Here is a 16609-nt window from a genome sequence, read left to right as displayed (position 1 = left end):
GAGGGTCAAAAGTACTGCTATAATGTGTTAATTTCAATTACTTTTGTCTTGTCTCAATTGGGAACTATCTAAAAAATGTCAAAGGAGCCAATGGAGTCCTCTACCAAATTCTGACAGTCAGAAAGCAGGGCCAAGTGAAGGTCTCATACAGCCTCAGAGGTGATAATGCTCATTCATCATCACTCTGTGGTACTACTGAACTTTGATAACATCCCTGCTCTGGGGACCGTGCACTCACTGAAATTTTTAGGCTTAGTCATATATTTGTCTTTTTATGTACAACTCTTTATCCTGGCAGCCAAACTAACTTGTGAATTATCAAGGAAATAAGTGATGAAATCTGCTTTAGACTAGACCTCCTTCTGTACAAAGTCCCAGAATAACAATTAATTAGATAAACTCATTTTATGTAACAAACCAAAATGGTGGGTGCAGGAATGGCTAAAAGCAAGGGACAAATTCTCCTTCCACCCAGGGGAACCCTGAGCCGACATCAAGCTCTTTTTTCGACTGATGGCACTTACAGAAATAAAACCCCTCAAGTATATACAACCATGTACAGGATATTTGTCCCAAACAAAGGTCTCAGTGCCTAATGAAGAGACATTCTTTTATTTTTCTTCTCAAACCTGTCACTTTCTCTGTGCTGGAGTTGTATCCTTCCTCCCTGCTCCCAAATAAACTTTAAAGCTGTTTCCATGGTACCATGGTTAAATTTATTATGTTTATTTTTCTTTAGAAAAAGGCTGACCATCTAAGGAGGCATAATTTTCAAAGTTTCTCACATGGAACAGGCTAATTTAGAAAGATTCAAATGAACGAGTGTCTTAAACACAGAATACAACAGGACAGAAAACCATAATTCCCTATTAAATTTCCTCTGAGAATAATTTCTTTAAGTTGCCTAAAATAACTGTAAGCATTTGCTCTGTATAAAATATTACTGGGATCTTCTATGAAGGTGAAGTCACAAAAGTAAAATTGCTCATATATTAAAATCTCACTTTTCAAATGATGACACTGTATTAAAAGCACATCAGAATAAGAGCAGATTTACAATGCTGAAAGCACCCTTTGAGTTTAGTTTGGGTTTCAGGGCTCAAAGGCAATACTGAATCTTGCTTTAATCCACTGATTTTCTTAGGAAGATTCCCCCTTTAAGATTAATTTGCCACAGAACAAGTGATACCTCTTTGTTTTCCTCCAGCTACAGAAGATCTGTTTTGCAGGAAAAAGATTAAGTAAGATTAATTACTCTCTGATGAAAAACCAGAACGTGGCCTTGTTCCACCACCCAAGAATGTGCGCTGGACCAAGACCAGAATCAGAAACAGAGCTTTTTAGCCTCTCAGGACTGCCCGTGTTCTGCTGCAAGCAAAAATGGAGCAATAGGAAACTGAGGGAATTTATAATATTGCAGTAGTTCACACACAGTTTTCCACAGTCCTCTTGGGAATAATAGAGTACCCTTTTTTCTCACTTGAAAAATTATAAGCATTTTTGATTTGTAAATGATGAGAGAAGTAAAGCATGAAGTAAATGGCAGCAGGAAACAGCTCATCTGTAACCACAGTATTTATGGTATGCTGCACTATCTGAGAAACTGTCGGGATTCCTCATTGAGAGCGAGCAGAAAGTGTGTTTCCAGCACAGCAGGGAAGAAAAGCAAATGAAATTGTTCAAGAAGACCGGTTAAATGTTTGTTTAGATTCAGAGTTCCTGTAAGAAGTAGCTAGGATATCATTAAGGAAAATAATTATGCATTTTTGTTCCTCCAAAGTTTAATAAAAACAGCAAAAGAAATGTAGTTTCTGCACGGTGGGTGCCTGGAGAGAAAAACAATTTTACTGAGTTAAAAGCTATTAATAAGAACAGTTATTCCACTGTTAAAATATAATTGCTCTTACAGGTCTTGTAAAACTCAAGAGTTATTTATGGCACTAATTTTGTGGGTATGAACAGGTATGAGATCAGTGCAATTTGTGTGACTGACAAACCATTTTTAAAGTTGTCCTAAATTAAATTAAATGTACCTCCTGCTTTGTGGAAAGGCATAGCACCAGCTGGGAGAGCACGGACCAGCTCTGTGCTCCTGATTTGTCTTGTTTGCCTGGACCAATCCAGGAAAATTTTCTTATCTTTGAAGAACCAAACCATCTTTTCATGCCCAGGGCACTCAATCATGAAATGCTGGTGTCTGACAAGGTGGTTTTACCTATTAATTAATCCACAAATGTACCTTTTACTCTTTATGTATACGCATACAGCAATGCAGTGCTCTTGCTTTGTTAATAAATTGATAACATGAATTGTAGATGATCACCTGTACTACAGTTTACTTTGCACTTTAGGAAATTACTGCAGTTTTAAGATTAAAATCTGTTTAAAAAAAATAACTTGGCTATATTAAGCTAAGGAGAAGTGCAAAAAAACCAGTTGCTTGAAATAAATTTTTAACTCTTTTTGATGTTCTCTTTATTAAAATGCAGGTTACTTAGTCTTTTGCTGACAAATGTGCTTTGTTTTGCATTTTTTACTGATTTTGACAGTTATTTTTTGATTTAAAAGAAATGTATATAAATAACTGGTTTAATAGACAGGCTTGTCATCCACACTTATAGCTATATGTCAAGTGTTTTATCCTAGATAAATAAACAATATTAGAATTATTTTTTACTTTAAAGAGTAAGACTAAGAATGCATGGAAGGAACTCATTTTTCTTCTGCTTCTGAGCAGACAGCTGAGTAGAGAAATGCAATAATCGTGCAGTAAAGTGGAAATACAGTTGGGTTAACTACTCTTGGCTGCAAAATCTACTTTATTAGAAATAATGGCATGTTTGGAATTAGCACTGAAGCTATAAATGGCGTCTAACCAATTTGTTAGAGCAGTTGGTAACAAGAACTAACTTGCAATAAAGAGTGTTCAACAGCGAGCCTCAGCCAGTGTTCCTTGGTAGCATGTTAACATGGGGTGTTATTTCCAGCATGTATTATGGCTCCTAGAAATAAATCTATAATAAATATATAAAAGGCTCTGCCATAACTTGCTTTAGGGTTGAAGTAGTTTTCTCTAGTTATTTCTAGAGGCCATTTGGGCTGCTGACCTGGTAAGTTACAGCCTAATAAGACTCTAACAGAGCCTTATTTTTTGTTTATATGCAACCACTGCAGCTAAAAAATATTTTTTACAAAAGTACCCAAATGAAATGTAGATGATTAAGTCTTTCTCCTTAATATTTATATATACTCTGAATACTATTTATTTGCAAGTAGGAAACAAGACTAGTTCAGGTAATATTTAAAACTTGATTTTTTTCTTAAGCATCGCCAGGACTACAGTATCAAGTACAAATTGCTGTCTGAAGAGACCATATTGGCCGTGCTTATCTCAGAATTTGCTTTCAGGACTTTCACCTTTGTGACAACAACAACAAAAAAAATTACGTAAATAGGCTGGAAAAAAAAATGAGTGTTGCAGGGCTTGTAAGGGTTGCAGCGTGAAGAGAGAGGCGAGAATGTTGACTTCATGTTCAGAAGGCTTGATTTATTATTTTATGATATTTATTACATTATGACTATACTAAAAAGAATAGAGAGAAAAGTTCTCAGAAGGCTAGCTAAGCTAAGAATAGAAAAGGAATGAATAACAAAGTTCTGTGTCCAGGCAGAAAGCAAGAGCAGCTCTGCCGTGAGTGGTCAGTAAATCCAAACATCCACAGGAGACCAATCCCAGATGCACCTGTTGCATTCCACAGCAGCAGATAACCACTGTTTACATTTTGTTGCTGAGGCCACAGCTTCTCAGAAGGGGGAAAAATCCTAAAGAAAGGGTTTTTATGAAAAGATGTCGGTGACAAGTGAGTGGTGATGGATTCCTGACATCCAAATGCTGCTGGAACTGTTGCAAGTGTTACAACTATTTGTGCTCCCTTCCACACAGCAGAAAATTCAAGGAAAGAAAAATCCAAATTGAGCCTCAGAGGGACAGAGGAGTTCCTTGGCTGCTGGCTGCTGAGTGCCTTGGGGAGGGTTTTTGACAGGGGAGTCATTGCTGTGTCATTTGGAACCCAACTGTTCCAAACATGGGTATTTTTGGCTGACCTGCCACTCAACCACTCTTGTCACTCACCGTTAGCAGATGAGCAAGACCTGGATAAACATCAATAAATGACACTTCTCTGCAATTTGCTTTGTGTGAGGATCAAATTGAAGTTTGAGGCTCAAATGCTTAATGTTGATTATGTCTTGGCTGATGCAGAATTTCACTGCAAGCTGTAATTTGGCACCGAGCCAATCCGTCATCTGCAAAAGTTGTATCTTAAGAGAGAATAAGGGTAATGTAGGGAAAAAAATCACTATTAGATGAGTCTATCATCATTCCTGGCTTTGTGCAGGATTTTCTGACTAAACACTGCATTTAAACTGTTTTCTCATTTTAAATACTGCAGATCGTCAGCCACCATGATGATGAACTCGATATAAATGCTCCATTTGGTAGATTCAGTTACATAATGGTGCTCTGTATTTCTGCTGGAGTTCTGTTTCTTTAGCAATGAGCCCAGAAACCAGCAGAAAATGGTTCCTGCATGTCAAGAATGTGGGGAAGTGGTGATTGATGCTGTTTCTGTTGTTCACTGCATTGCCCTGAGACGTTGAATACACAGGATGCCAGAGGAGGTCACTGACAGAGGAATTAGCAGTTCAAGCCTTCTCCAAAATCCACCAGACCTCTGAGCCCACCTTATTAAAGAACCATCTCCAGTTCCATTTCTGTTCAGGGGCTGGGCATGATGGACAAGGGCAGACAGACAAACAGACAGAGTGCTGCACCTGACACCTCTGCCTTTATTTAATGTCTTTGTTATGTACCATATCCTCCAGTACAGCACAGCAAATTACAAACAAAAAAACCCTAAAAACCAAAAACAACAGCCCTTTCTCTTAGTGCACTGATGAAATGGAGCTGAAAATTACTGGAGATAAAAATCCAGCTCTTTGAACTGTAATGCTAAGAATTCTTCAACGAAAGTAAACACCTAATTGAAGATAATGTTGGCTCTCTCTATAACTTTATTACTTTGTCAATCTTACATCATTAAGCCTGTATTTAATTTCATTATCCTGCAGTAAGCAGTTTGTTGTTGAGGTGAGATAGGCTGGTTTGTGGTGTCTGTAGGCAAAGCTGTGTTTTACTTTAAACGCAGGTAGTGTTTTTTTTAGCTTTTGAGTTATGTAGAAACAATGTAATTATCCTATTACCTTGCTAAAACATCAGATAATTTGTCAATGATGTGAAAACATGAGAACTTAAAACGTGATAAATTCAAGTAGGAATGTAGCTGTTATTTTCTTTCCGTTACACTTTAACAATATCAATTTGCCAGGCTGTTGTGAGGAAAGGATTCCATATTAAACTGTCAGTGGGGGATGACGTATCACTAAAAGGATTAATAATAAAAGATATATTTCTGATTTTAGTAAGCTTAATATATATGCAAAGTAAGTGTTTAGCTGTATAAACCATTCAAATATATACAATTTAGTTTTACTGCATACCAAATTATGTGCCCCTTTTCTCTAGGCTTTGCAAAGCCCATTATCTCAAGTTTAAACGGAGACACATAGAAAGAAGGCAAAGAAAAAAATCTAGTTCTTCCTACTTTAAAAAAATGCTGTAGAAGTGTGAGCCCAGTATAAATTCAGAATTCTGTCTACAGAGTTCCCAGATTCCTCAAGAAGTCCCTTAATCCTATTAAAAATTGCTGGTTTCTCAGCAAACAGCATGAAGAGTTTTTCCTGGGAGAAATGTTTTAATAATTAAAATTAGTCAATACTGAAGTGCAGAAGGTTATTTGATCTTGCTCAGAAACTGACACTTTCCAGAAGGGAAAAAAAATGCAATCTGTCTAGTAAATCACTTTGTGCAGAACTGGGAGTCAAGTAGAAGAAATTTGCTGCAGAAGAAAAGAGGGCAACTCACCAGGGAAATAGGTTTGCTGAAAACAATTGTGAGTTTGAAAATCAAGGTGGAGATTTTTAGGACATTTCCTGAAAAAAATCTCTAAGTCTATCAAGATGAGACGTAAAAATGCATTTGTTAGTACTTCAGGGCACTACATCTCTCAACCACATAACAGAAAGATGCTGTTGGCTCTGGTGCTCCAGTCCAAATTTCAGTTTGTCTACTTTCCCCCTGTAATTCCAATTAAACTCAGCTGTTTTATCAAGTCAGTCTATATTTCTGCACAGAACTGAGGCTTCCCACCTTCATTTAACACAGTGAAATTTTGCTCCCATCACCCCTGTCAGCTCTGGACAGTGGCAGCAGATGACAAGATGAAATCAAAGCCCTGCCCATGGCTGTCTGTGCCCAGCAGAGCTGGATTCCCTTTGAGCCTTGCTCTTTTCCAGCCTTTCTTTTGATACTGCATGTGCCACACAAGCTGTGGCACTTCCCCAGCGCATGTTCAAACCCAAATATTCCCATTTTTATGAACACCAAACCTCTCCTCTGACCTTTTCTGATCCATTTCTTTCTGTCACTTAAAATGTGTCACTCTTCCAGCATTATTACTGCCATCCAGCTGTTCCATCCCCCAGTGTGCATCTCCTAGGGAGGCAAATTGGTCCTTAAATACACCCTGGTTTCCTGTCTCAGTGGGGTTCAGGGGTCAGTGAATGCCAGTCTGAGACCAGGCCTCTGCTTTGTCACGATGGAAAAGGGCAGTGATGCTGCTCCAGCGCCTGCATCGCTCTGGGGAAATCACAGGTGGCCATTGCAAGTGCCTCTGGAAGCAGGGAAGAATCAATTCAAGTGCTCTGGCAGGTTGCAGTATCTCACCTTTTCTCTGAACAGCTAAATTGTGTCTTTGCATTCTGAATTTTAGCTCTGTCGTAGCATAATTAGAATCAACTGATTTCAGAAACAAAAAAAGAAAAAGTATACCAAATGTTGCATTAACTGTGTTACAAAAGTATTTTACTTTATCATACAATGAGGGCAGCATTAATGTACAATCTAAAGGTACAGTGATGCTGCAATTTAGCAGAATTGATGTTGTGGCTGAGAAAACCCCCGACCTTCTGAATTACTTTAATTTGTACTTAAATTAAATTACTTAGCCTGGTGTATTTATTATACTACAGTCTTCTCTATCTGGCATCTGTTTTATCAACCACTTGTTCTATATTTACAAGTTTGGAAATTTGAAAGGTAGCTGGTGAGAGGCAGGTTCAGGTATGGATGACAAAAGGCTTTCTGGGTGGCACAATATTGGGTATATATGACAGGAGGTTCATATATACATATATTGTATACATACATATATTGTAGATATGACAGGAGGTTCATGACTGTTCTCTGATGGAGTTGGGTGTTGCAGCTTGCACAGTGCACTGTCTGAGGATGATGAACTTTGACTTGAGCAGCAACAGTGCAAGTTTTGCCTGCTTAAGGTGCCCGTTATTATTCTGTTCCATATAAATGCAACAGAATAAAAACAGAGTGAATTTTGAGAAATCAGGTGGCCAAAATTTCTGGGTCTTTGCAAACACCATGAGCTCTCATGGCTTCACCCTGCCATGCCTGTTGTCCTGACCACAGTTGAGTCACCCTATATCATTTGCAAACCCAGCACAAGAATTACCCTGTGAGGTAATTGGTAGTTAATGGGGAAACGTGCTAATAGCATTCCAAGGGCTGTCATTAGTGTCTGCTGTGTGCAGCTATTCGCAGTTCAGAATTTCCAAGGGGACCATGACATGACAGCTTCCAGCACTGCACATTTCTGAATTAGGATTTTGGTTCAGGCCCAGCTTGAAACAAAACAACAAACTAAAAGGAGACAGATGGTCTCTTCCAGCTCCTCACTGCACTTTTATTTTCCTCTTCATAAACATTAAAGGACAGATTTTCAGCTGATATAGGATGATACAGCTCAGTAATTCCGTTGGTTTTCTAGAATTCTCCTTTTTTATATTACATTATTTTAAACTATGTACATCTTCAAATTTAATAACAGTAATTCACTTTTAGTTATAAGTTGCCACTTATAAGGAAAAAATAAGCACAAAATAAGGAATAGTATCTAGCAGTACACAGATAAAATTGATCTACTTCAAGCTGCCCAAAGATTGTTTGGTGATCACAACCAAAATATTGATGAGTTTAAAAGATCATTTGAAAGACAGATGGCATCAAAAAACTGATGTGATATTCTTTGTTAGGAAATAAGCCTGTGTATTTAAAATTCTCTTTTCACCTTAATCTTTTGGTAATTTCTACAGTATTAGCAATTTCTGGATACTTTATTATTTGGCAATACCTTGTGTACATAAAGTAAGAAAAAACAAAGATCATGTAAAAGCTCACAATGGAGTTTGCATTTTAAATTTAGGTGAATTTAAGTATTTTGGATCCTAGAGATTGCATCCTATTTTTTCTTGTATTGTGACCCCCATAGTTTATGTGCTTGTAACAGTTACAACGTACATCCCAAATTACATCTGTCATCATCCCCATGGTTTCACTCATTTTCAGGGATTTTTTATGTATATGAAGATTAGTGGGAATAAACCCTGAATATGCTGCCTGACAGCTCAAAATTCTAACAAAAGGTCTCCAACTTTCTTTGAAGTACTCATCTTCAATACTGACTGTATCTAAAAAATAGTGAGATATTTTCAAATTGGCCATGGGTAAAAGGCTTTCGGAACTCTTTGTTGTTGTTGTTGCTTTTGTTTTTGGGGATTTTTCTGCCCTGCCATTTTTCCTTTCATCATTTTCCTGGATTTCTGAAAGGAAATCCTATGAGAATAGAATAGACTGACATTCATTAGAATCTGGAAGAATAAGGGTGATTCCTTTTTATTTCTAATTAACTGCACCAGGGAATGGCTCTACCAGTCAGGAGGAAGAACAGTTCCTCTATTGTGCCTTCTGTGACTTAGGAACAGTACACGGGGAGGCTCTAAGCTATAAATCAAACAGTGAAAATCCTCTTAACTGAACACACCCTTGGGCTTCACACAGAATAAGGGTTTGCACTAATCATAAGCAGAACTAGTTGGGTTTTTTTTTGCTGAAACGGGGGTTTGCTGGAAAATGCTTATGTGTCAAAACCAAAGTACCTTGTGGAGGGAACTTGATTAAAAAGAGATGTTTTTTTTTATGAAAGACAAGCAGAAACTATCAGAAATTTCCCTGATTTCCTGCCCATTTGTCTTGTGATTCATCTAAAAGCGTGCAGATGAGATGCCTTGGGGAACTGGCTGGTTTGCCTGTGATGCCCCTCCCCAAAGAAGGGCTGGCTGAGTGTGAGTAAAATCATGTTTGTGGGTACAGACAGACTCTCAAGGGGACAACCTGGGTACCCAAAGCATGACAGCTTTAAGGCTCCCATGGAGTACTCTGACTTACACTAGAATTCCTGGGGTTAGGCTGTGATTTGCAGCCTTGGGTGCAGATGGAAATATTCCTGCCTGATGCCTCTTTCACAGCAGTAATTGTGCCCAAACCAGGAAGGGTCAGGGCTGGGTTGTTCTGCTGAAACCACAGCAGCACCACCCTCCCAGGCTTGTCCATGAGCCACCTCACTGGAAATATCTCACTGCCTCCACTGCTCTGAGAGAAAAAAATGGAATAAAATGTGCCAAAATTTAAAACAACTGAAGCAGTCTTAGCGTAGTAATTTGTGATTTGAGTAAAATTGGCTCCACAGGTGAGTGCCACAATACTCTTCAGAACAGCCCATGAGTTCCAAAACCACAATACTCATTACTGGGATGAGAAATCTGCCTGGCCCTTTGATTATTAGTTTTTGTCTTTGAAATACAGGCACATCCTGCTAAAGGAGTGTGTGGTAAAGAGGGCTTCACGTTCTGCCCATGGTGAATTTTTCTGCAAATGATTTATGTATTTTTCATGATGTTTTTATTGGTAGCATATTTTTGTGATGTTTTATTGATCCTTACCTGTTTTCTTAATGTGAAGAGAACAAGCAATGAACACTAATCTGTCTTCTAAAGCACTTGACAGTGGTACACTTAGTAGTACTAAGAAGTCTTTTATCCTTCTCTGAATCAGAATTCCTTATTTCAGGCAAGTATGCTAATTTATCATTTATGCACATTACCATAAGCTTTTCTGTTCTCCCAGAAAATAAAATAAAAAAGAGGGTAGAAGTTTGCTTCTTCTGGAGAATCTTAGCAGAACCCTAATTTGAAAGCTGTGCTGCTCTAATGCATTATTTAAGGAATTTTAGTGCAGTGCAAGTGCTGCACTGAGAGTTTGGTGGATTGGAGCAGGAAGAAGGAGCTGGGTCTGCACAGCCTCACCAGGATACTTCAGTCTTCAGGGGGCCAAAACAGCAGCAGGTAATGAGAACTGGGTGGCTGAGCTCCTGTAGCCACGGATGCTGTCAGATTAATTCTTGTGCCAGCATGGGAAGTGACGGGACCATGCTGTGCTCTGAACATGGATTTCAAAGCATCAGGCTGTGCTGAAGGTGCTGTATGGGACTGATAGCTCAGTCACTTTGTGCTTTGATTGTCAGAGGAAATGGGAAATAAATGGCTGAAGTGGAGAAGAGCCAAGATTTATTCATGTAACAAAATACACCAAATATATACTGCTCACATTGAACATGCCTTGGAAAAGAAATTTTAAAAAATCTATTTTCGTTATTCCTAAGAATTTTGCATTTGAGAGAATGTGACAGCTGCTTCTGGCCAGTCCTATACCGAAGGTTAAGCAGATGAAGGCTGTGTTGCCAGCTGGTTCTGTTATTAGCAGAGTAGTAAAGTAGTGGCATGTTCATACTTAGATAAGAAAAAGTAAATAAAGTTCAAGATGATGGAAGGAGATGGACAGTAATGGACTTGCCTTTTCTAGCTAAAATCCAGAATTCTCTTTGCCTTTGGTAAAACTTTCAGAGTAATAACTTGCATATGGCAAGCTGTGCCTATGGCAAATCATCAGTGACAAAGTGCTTTCATGGCAGGTACATTAAAAACCCCAACCAAAGCACTGAATTCATCTCAGTATCTGAAAGGGAGTCCTTGAATCTCAGCTCCTCTGCCTGCTGTTTGTCTGTGCTCTGTTGTCAAGGAAAATGCATCTCCACAGAGTGATTTGCCCCGTCCTAAGAGACCCAGCTCTGGCTGTCAGGACTGATGAATCCTTTGAAGGTGCTGAGCTCTTTCTATTCAGTGCAGGAGGATTCAGACAACGAGATGAATCCTGCACACACTGCAGACCCAGCTGTGCCTGACTGACCGACAGCAGTTTCCACCAAGCTCAGTTTTCTGCTCTTATTAAGAAATGTTGAGGTCTCTGTTAAAAACCACCAAATATTAATAGTACTTCAGAACTCCAGCTTTCAAAACCAGAAGAGCCTATAGCTAATAACAATAAGTATTGCCAGACAATGCTCTACATTTTTCCATTGTTATAGTCTAGAACTGATGAATTAAAAACTCTTTTAAAAGCATCTGAAATGGTGGTGACACATTACAAGTGCTGTGGTATGTTTCAACCAGATTTTTGCTTTCATGTTCAGTCAATTGTTTTTTTGTTGAATATTGCTCTCGTGTCTGAACAGCAAAGCAAAGACCTTGTTTACTACAACATCCTTTCAGCACTTAAAGGAGGAATACATGATGAGTTCACTTATAGAACTGAACAAAGGCAACCAAAATCACTTGCGTAAGTCATTAGTAATTTCACAAAAAAGCTGCCACAGGCTATATGTCGCTTATAAAACAAAGCCAATGATTACCATCAATTATAACATCATCAGGTAACAATGCTGCAATTAATTTCTTACTCTTAAATAACTGCTGTTGCTCAGTGCCAAAGAAAACGCCACACATTAAGTGACTCATCACCAGTCTGTGATGCATAGTACAGATGTTAATTTGATTACTCATCTTTGAGAAAATAAATGCTTTATGATTAGAAAGCTTTTCTTTTTTGATATTCTGAAAGAATGGTAAGAGAGTGGCTTTAAAAATAATCCCTAAAGTAACATAGAGTTATTGTGAACCATTATTTTGAGTTGTAGAGTTGGACACTGCGTAGTTCACAGCCATGGCCCAAGCTGGAGGACGATGGGGTACTGCAAACCTCATGCATCTCTTTTATGTGAGAATGCTCCTATATAAGGAAAATGGAAGGATCCCATTTTGTTTGTCCCAGAAAATCTGCAAACTTTATTGTAAATCTTGAAAAAGGGCTCCATCTAAGCCACTAAAATATTTATCCAGCAAGAATAATGAGCCATTCTAGAATAGGTATCAGAATCAAGAAATTATGGTCTTTCTTGGGACAGGAAATACATGTTATAGACACGTATTTAAGATAAAACATTACTATTCTGCCAGGGACTATGTATGCAGTTAACTTTATTTCTGGAGCAGAATTCTGTGGAGTCCTCTCCAGAATCAAGTATCGCCTTGTTTCTTCATGAATCAAAGGCAGGATGGTACTCAACGTGAAGTTTTACACACCATTGAGAAGCAAAATAGCACTTCTGTGGGAATTTGAAGCACTTCCAGGATTACTCTGTAGTTAATCTCATGCTTCCCTTTACAAGAGACATAAAGGCCCCATCCAAAGAGACCCGATTAAACAATTCCCCAATTTTCAGAACGGCTGCAGGAAAACAGTTTTTACAGATTAACTCGCAAATACCTTCGGGCAGAAATAAGAGGCGGGTAATTCCTGGTGGCACCACCTCCCCACGGTGACATACCTCTCCAGAAAAGGCCTGGCCATTGAGGAGGTGCTCTGAGCCCTGGCTGTCCTCGCTGCCAAAGTGCAACCGGATTTCCTCCAGGCGGTGGCTGTAGGTCATGGGGCCCCCGGAGATGTTCACCAGGTGCTCCTTGTCTAACCGCAGGGACACGTGTCTCCCTGTGTTGTACATCGTCCCACTGACCTAAACAAAGTGGAGAGGAGGAAAAAAAAAAAAGATTTTTTTTTTTTTTTTTCACAATAATCTCCAAAACTTACAAACTGATTGGGGTTTTGCTCTTTACGCGCCTTCACTCAAGTACAGCGACGCATCTTGTGGTTGTGAGATGAAACAACCAACCTCAGGTCACACTTCAATTTCTGCTTTGAACCTTACATTGTGTATTCAAATATTTTGTTAAAACCCTATGTACACATTTTAGCCTTGGGCTGACATGGGGGATAGGACTGTTGCACTTCTAATTAAGTAGGTTTTTAGAGTATTTTTCTTGCCAGGTCTGAATAATGGCTTCATTTGAAAATTTCCGTACAGGAAATGGGAACATTTCAGCTGACATAAATTATTAAAGTACACTCGAACAAATCTGAAATTTAATTCTTCCCCCTTCTTTTAATATTTATAATAAAGTTACCCAAAAGTAAAGGTGCTTCAAAAAGCTGAGATGCAATTTTTCATTAATACGGAACTCTATGTCTCCTGGAGCTGTAGATAAAAACCTTCACTGTCTTCCTATGCAGGTCTCTTTGTTTTGCTATAAATATTTTATGTCTACAATTGCCAGGTCTTTTAACCAGAGAAGTACAGAACTAATTCCAATTTGATTATATATGTCTACTTCATGCTACACATCAAATAGCCCCTTAAGATTCATCTTGATTTTTTAAAAGGCTCAATGTTGTGCTTCATTTGCAAATTTGCAAACTGATTTACAGCTACTGTAATGTAAAATGATTGCAAAAACTTTTCATATGGAATATAATTCTGTCATGATTTCCACCATCTTAGAAAAAGTTTCTAGACCTAGAAATTCTTTAATTTATGCCATTAGAAAGTCAAATATACCAGTTTGAATTAGAGTTATTATTTATTTAAAAACATTCTGCATGGATACAAATGTACACTTGAGTAACATTCGTTTAATTTAAGAAGCAGAAGTGTAGCAACAATATGCTTCTTGCACTTCAATGTAAAATTAAAGACACTGACTATTATGTATTATATCCTATAATACATCAGTATTATGGTAATTAATGGTAAATATTACTGTAATTCATATTATGGTAATATGCTACAGTGTCTTTTTATCTATAATATTAATTACTGAGTTTAAATGACGTGTTTTCTTTCACAGTACGTTGTAAAAAGTTACACAGAACAGACTGTGCACTTGAGCTAAATGTAGGAGATTAAACAGCTTTTGATTGTTGTGGTTCTTTAAACTTTGATACAGATGTTCTACTTTTTTTTTAATGCTTATTCCAATTTAAAGTAAGCAGTAATAAATTTCTTATGAAAAGGCATAAAGACAGATATTCCTGTTCATTGCAAATAAATCACAATGATTTTATTTATAAATGCTTCTTACTTTTTCTACTTGACTTTGCATGCATAATAATTAAATACCAAGTTTAGTTTAATAAGTCAAAGAAGGTTAGTTTATTGAACTCAGTTTCAGTACACTGCATATAAATGACACAAAATTGCTAATCATAAATAACAAATGGAGTTTGAAAACAAACAGGGGGAAATGGATAAATCCTCTTATTCACACTTGGAAGCTCATGCTTCACTGAACCCTCAGGTAAATTCAGCAGCTATGCAAAAATATTCAGAAACCGTTTTCTTACTTAAACTGGCATAAATCTCAAATGAGGTTACCATTATTTCCTCTCTCCAAGTAAAACTGACCCAAATAACCCCCAGTGTGAATCAAATCACTGTCCGCAGAGTAGAGAGGGGAAATGATAAGAGGCAGATGCATGAACAGGAGTAACATTTGTCTTTCTTATTTCCCGCTTCATAAAAATGCAGTGCTCATGATGACACGGTACTGACGTCTTGAAACCAGAATTTTCCTGCATAGCTGCAGATGGGGAATATCAGTAAAGCAGTGAAGCATCTGAGATACCATCTGATCTGATCTAATGGGAAGTGAGAACACTAGAAGGGAGACTGTTAAATTCTCCTGCATGGACACAGACTGCGCACCAGGCAGAGCAAAGTCCAAGATCTTCAATATGAAAATACAAGGCCTGGCCCTTTGATGTGCCTTCTTAGGTTTAGAGGCAGCGCTGGTTTTGTTGTTGTGTGTGCCCAAAGAAGGAGGAGCTGCAGAGAGCACTTGAGATTCAGCACCAAACCGCACCTTCAGGACATGCCCATTCATGAAGCAGGGTCTTATATTTTCCATGTATTGAGATTAAAGCTGAATGAAAAGGCTGAAATATTGAGGAACTTTTTTTTGTGAGGAGACATTGTGACTTGCCCAGGCTCTGTAGTCGGTTGTGCTTGATTATGGGAAGGACCATCATATATGAATTTCTTTCTTGAAGTTCAGGATATTGTCTGGTTTATACACAACCCCAAAATCTTGCCACCTTTACAGGTGTACGTTTCAAGTACAATCATTTACAGTCAGGACACAGAAACACTTGAATGTGTTCACCCTCCGTTAGCAAGCTCAACACCCACAAATGCCTTTTGCAGAGCAAATATGTTTTCTTTTCCTTATGTACAGTGTTAACTGCTACTGCAGGAAAATGAGGTTCTGATCTTGTTCACTACTGGTAAGAGAAGGATTCTTCATATTTATAGTACTGAGCCTTTAAAGTGATGGCGACTCATCTCAGAACAGCAAATTAAGTTGGTTTTGGGGAAAGCAAACTTGCATGTGGCCTTACAAAACGTGGCAGGTGTAGAAGTTGACAAGGAAGTATTTTCTGCAATTTGAACATTACCCTACAAAGTAAATGGTATGGAGAGTAGGCACCTTATGGGAAAGATATTCCCTTTTCCAGTCTCAGTGAACAGTCTCTGCTACTCCAAAAAGTACAGTATTTAATTTTTATATGTGGACAGGATAAAATGTTATAGGGTAGTTTAAAAGGCTCATAAAAAAGACCTGTTAAGATCTATATAATGATTTCCTTAATTAGTCAGATGGATCTCAGGTGTTTCAGCATGGTGGCCTTTGTGCTGCTTCTTGCTCTACTTTGCTCTCTGCGTGCTTGACTTGAATGATGCACAAAGATGAAAACTCAGCAAACAAACCTGGAGAAGAAATAAGCACTAAATCTTGATCTCCTCTTTTTAAAAAAGATTAATATTCACATTTATCTGATGTGCTAGAAATGAGACTGCAGTAGAGAAAACATAATAAATCATCCATAAAGCTGGTCTGAGAAAACAGAAAAGTCCAAAATCCTACAAGTTAATGATTAGGCCACAATCTCAGTTGACCTCATTTTCCTCACAGATTTAGAAACATTTCCAAACAGGTAATATTATCCGTGGCAAAATCTCTAGTTAGAAGAGAGCACTCTCATGGGCTTCAATATTAATTATGGAACACTTCAACTTTGGTAGGCTTTAATTAATATATTAACATATTCCTGATGTCGTTATTTTCTTTTAAATCTCATTGCTTTTAATTCTTGCTTCACAGAGCTTTGTGCACATCATTCTCCAGCAGCATTTTTCTCTCTCTTTATCTTGATGCAAAACATCCATACGGGCATAGGCTGCTGATATATTCAATACTTCATTTCTCAATAAGATCTGGATATCTTGTGGTAGCTCTCTATAACTTGGCCCTGTGACCACAAAAAAAGGCACAATTCTGCTCCTTGAAA

At 38.0% G+C, this 16609-nt stretch overlaps 1 protein-coding gene across 1 annotated transcript in view; it reads right to left on the bottom strand.

Annotated features, from left to right (window-relative positions):
• CA10 (carbonic anhydrase 10) overlaps positions 1–16609 on the bottom strand; it is a 149976-nt gene that overhangs the window by 13011 nt on the left and 120356 nt on the right. Inside the window, exon 5 of the mRNA XM_058039021.1 lies at positions 12756–12941. Coding sequence (XP_057895004.1) covers positions 12756–12941 — 186 coding nt within the window. The remainder of the gene's footprint in view (positions 1–12755; positions 12942–16609) is intronic.

The sequence above is a fragment of the Melospiza georgiana genome, chromosome 21, assembly GCF_028018845.1.
Source record: "Melospiza georgiana isolate bMelGeo1 chromosome 21, bMelGeo1.pri, whole genome shotgun sequence".
NCBI classification, from domain to species: Eukaryota; Metazoa; Chordata; class Aves; order Passeriformes; family Passerellidae; genus Melospiza; species Melospiza georgiana.
Note: the sequence above shows the minus strand (reverse complement) of the source record. Positions and strands in the feature narration are given on the sequence as shown.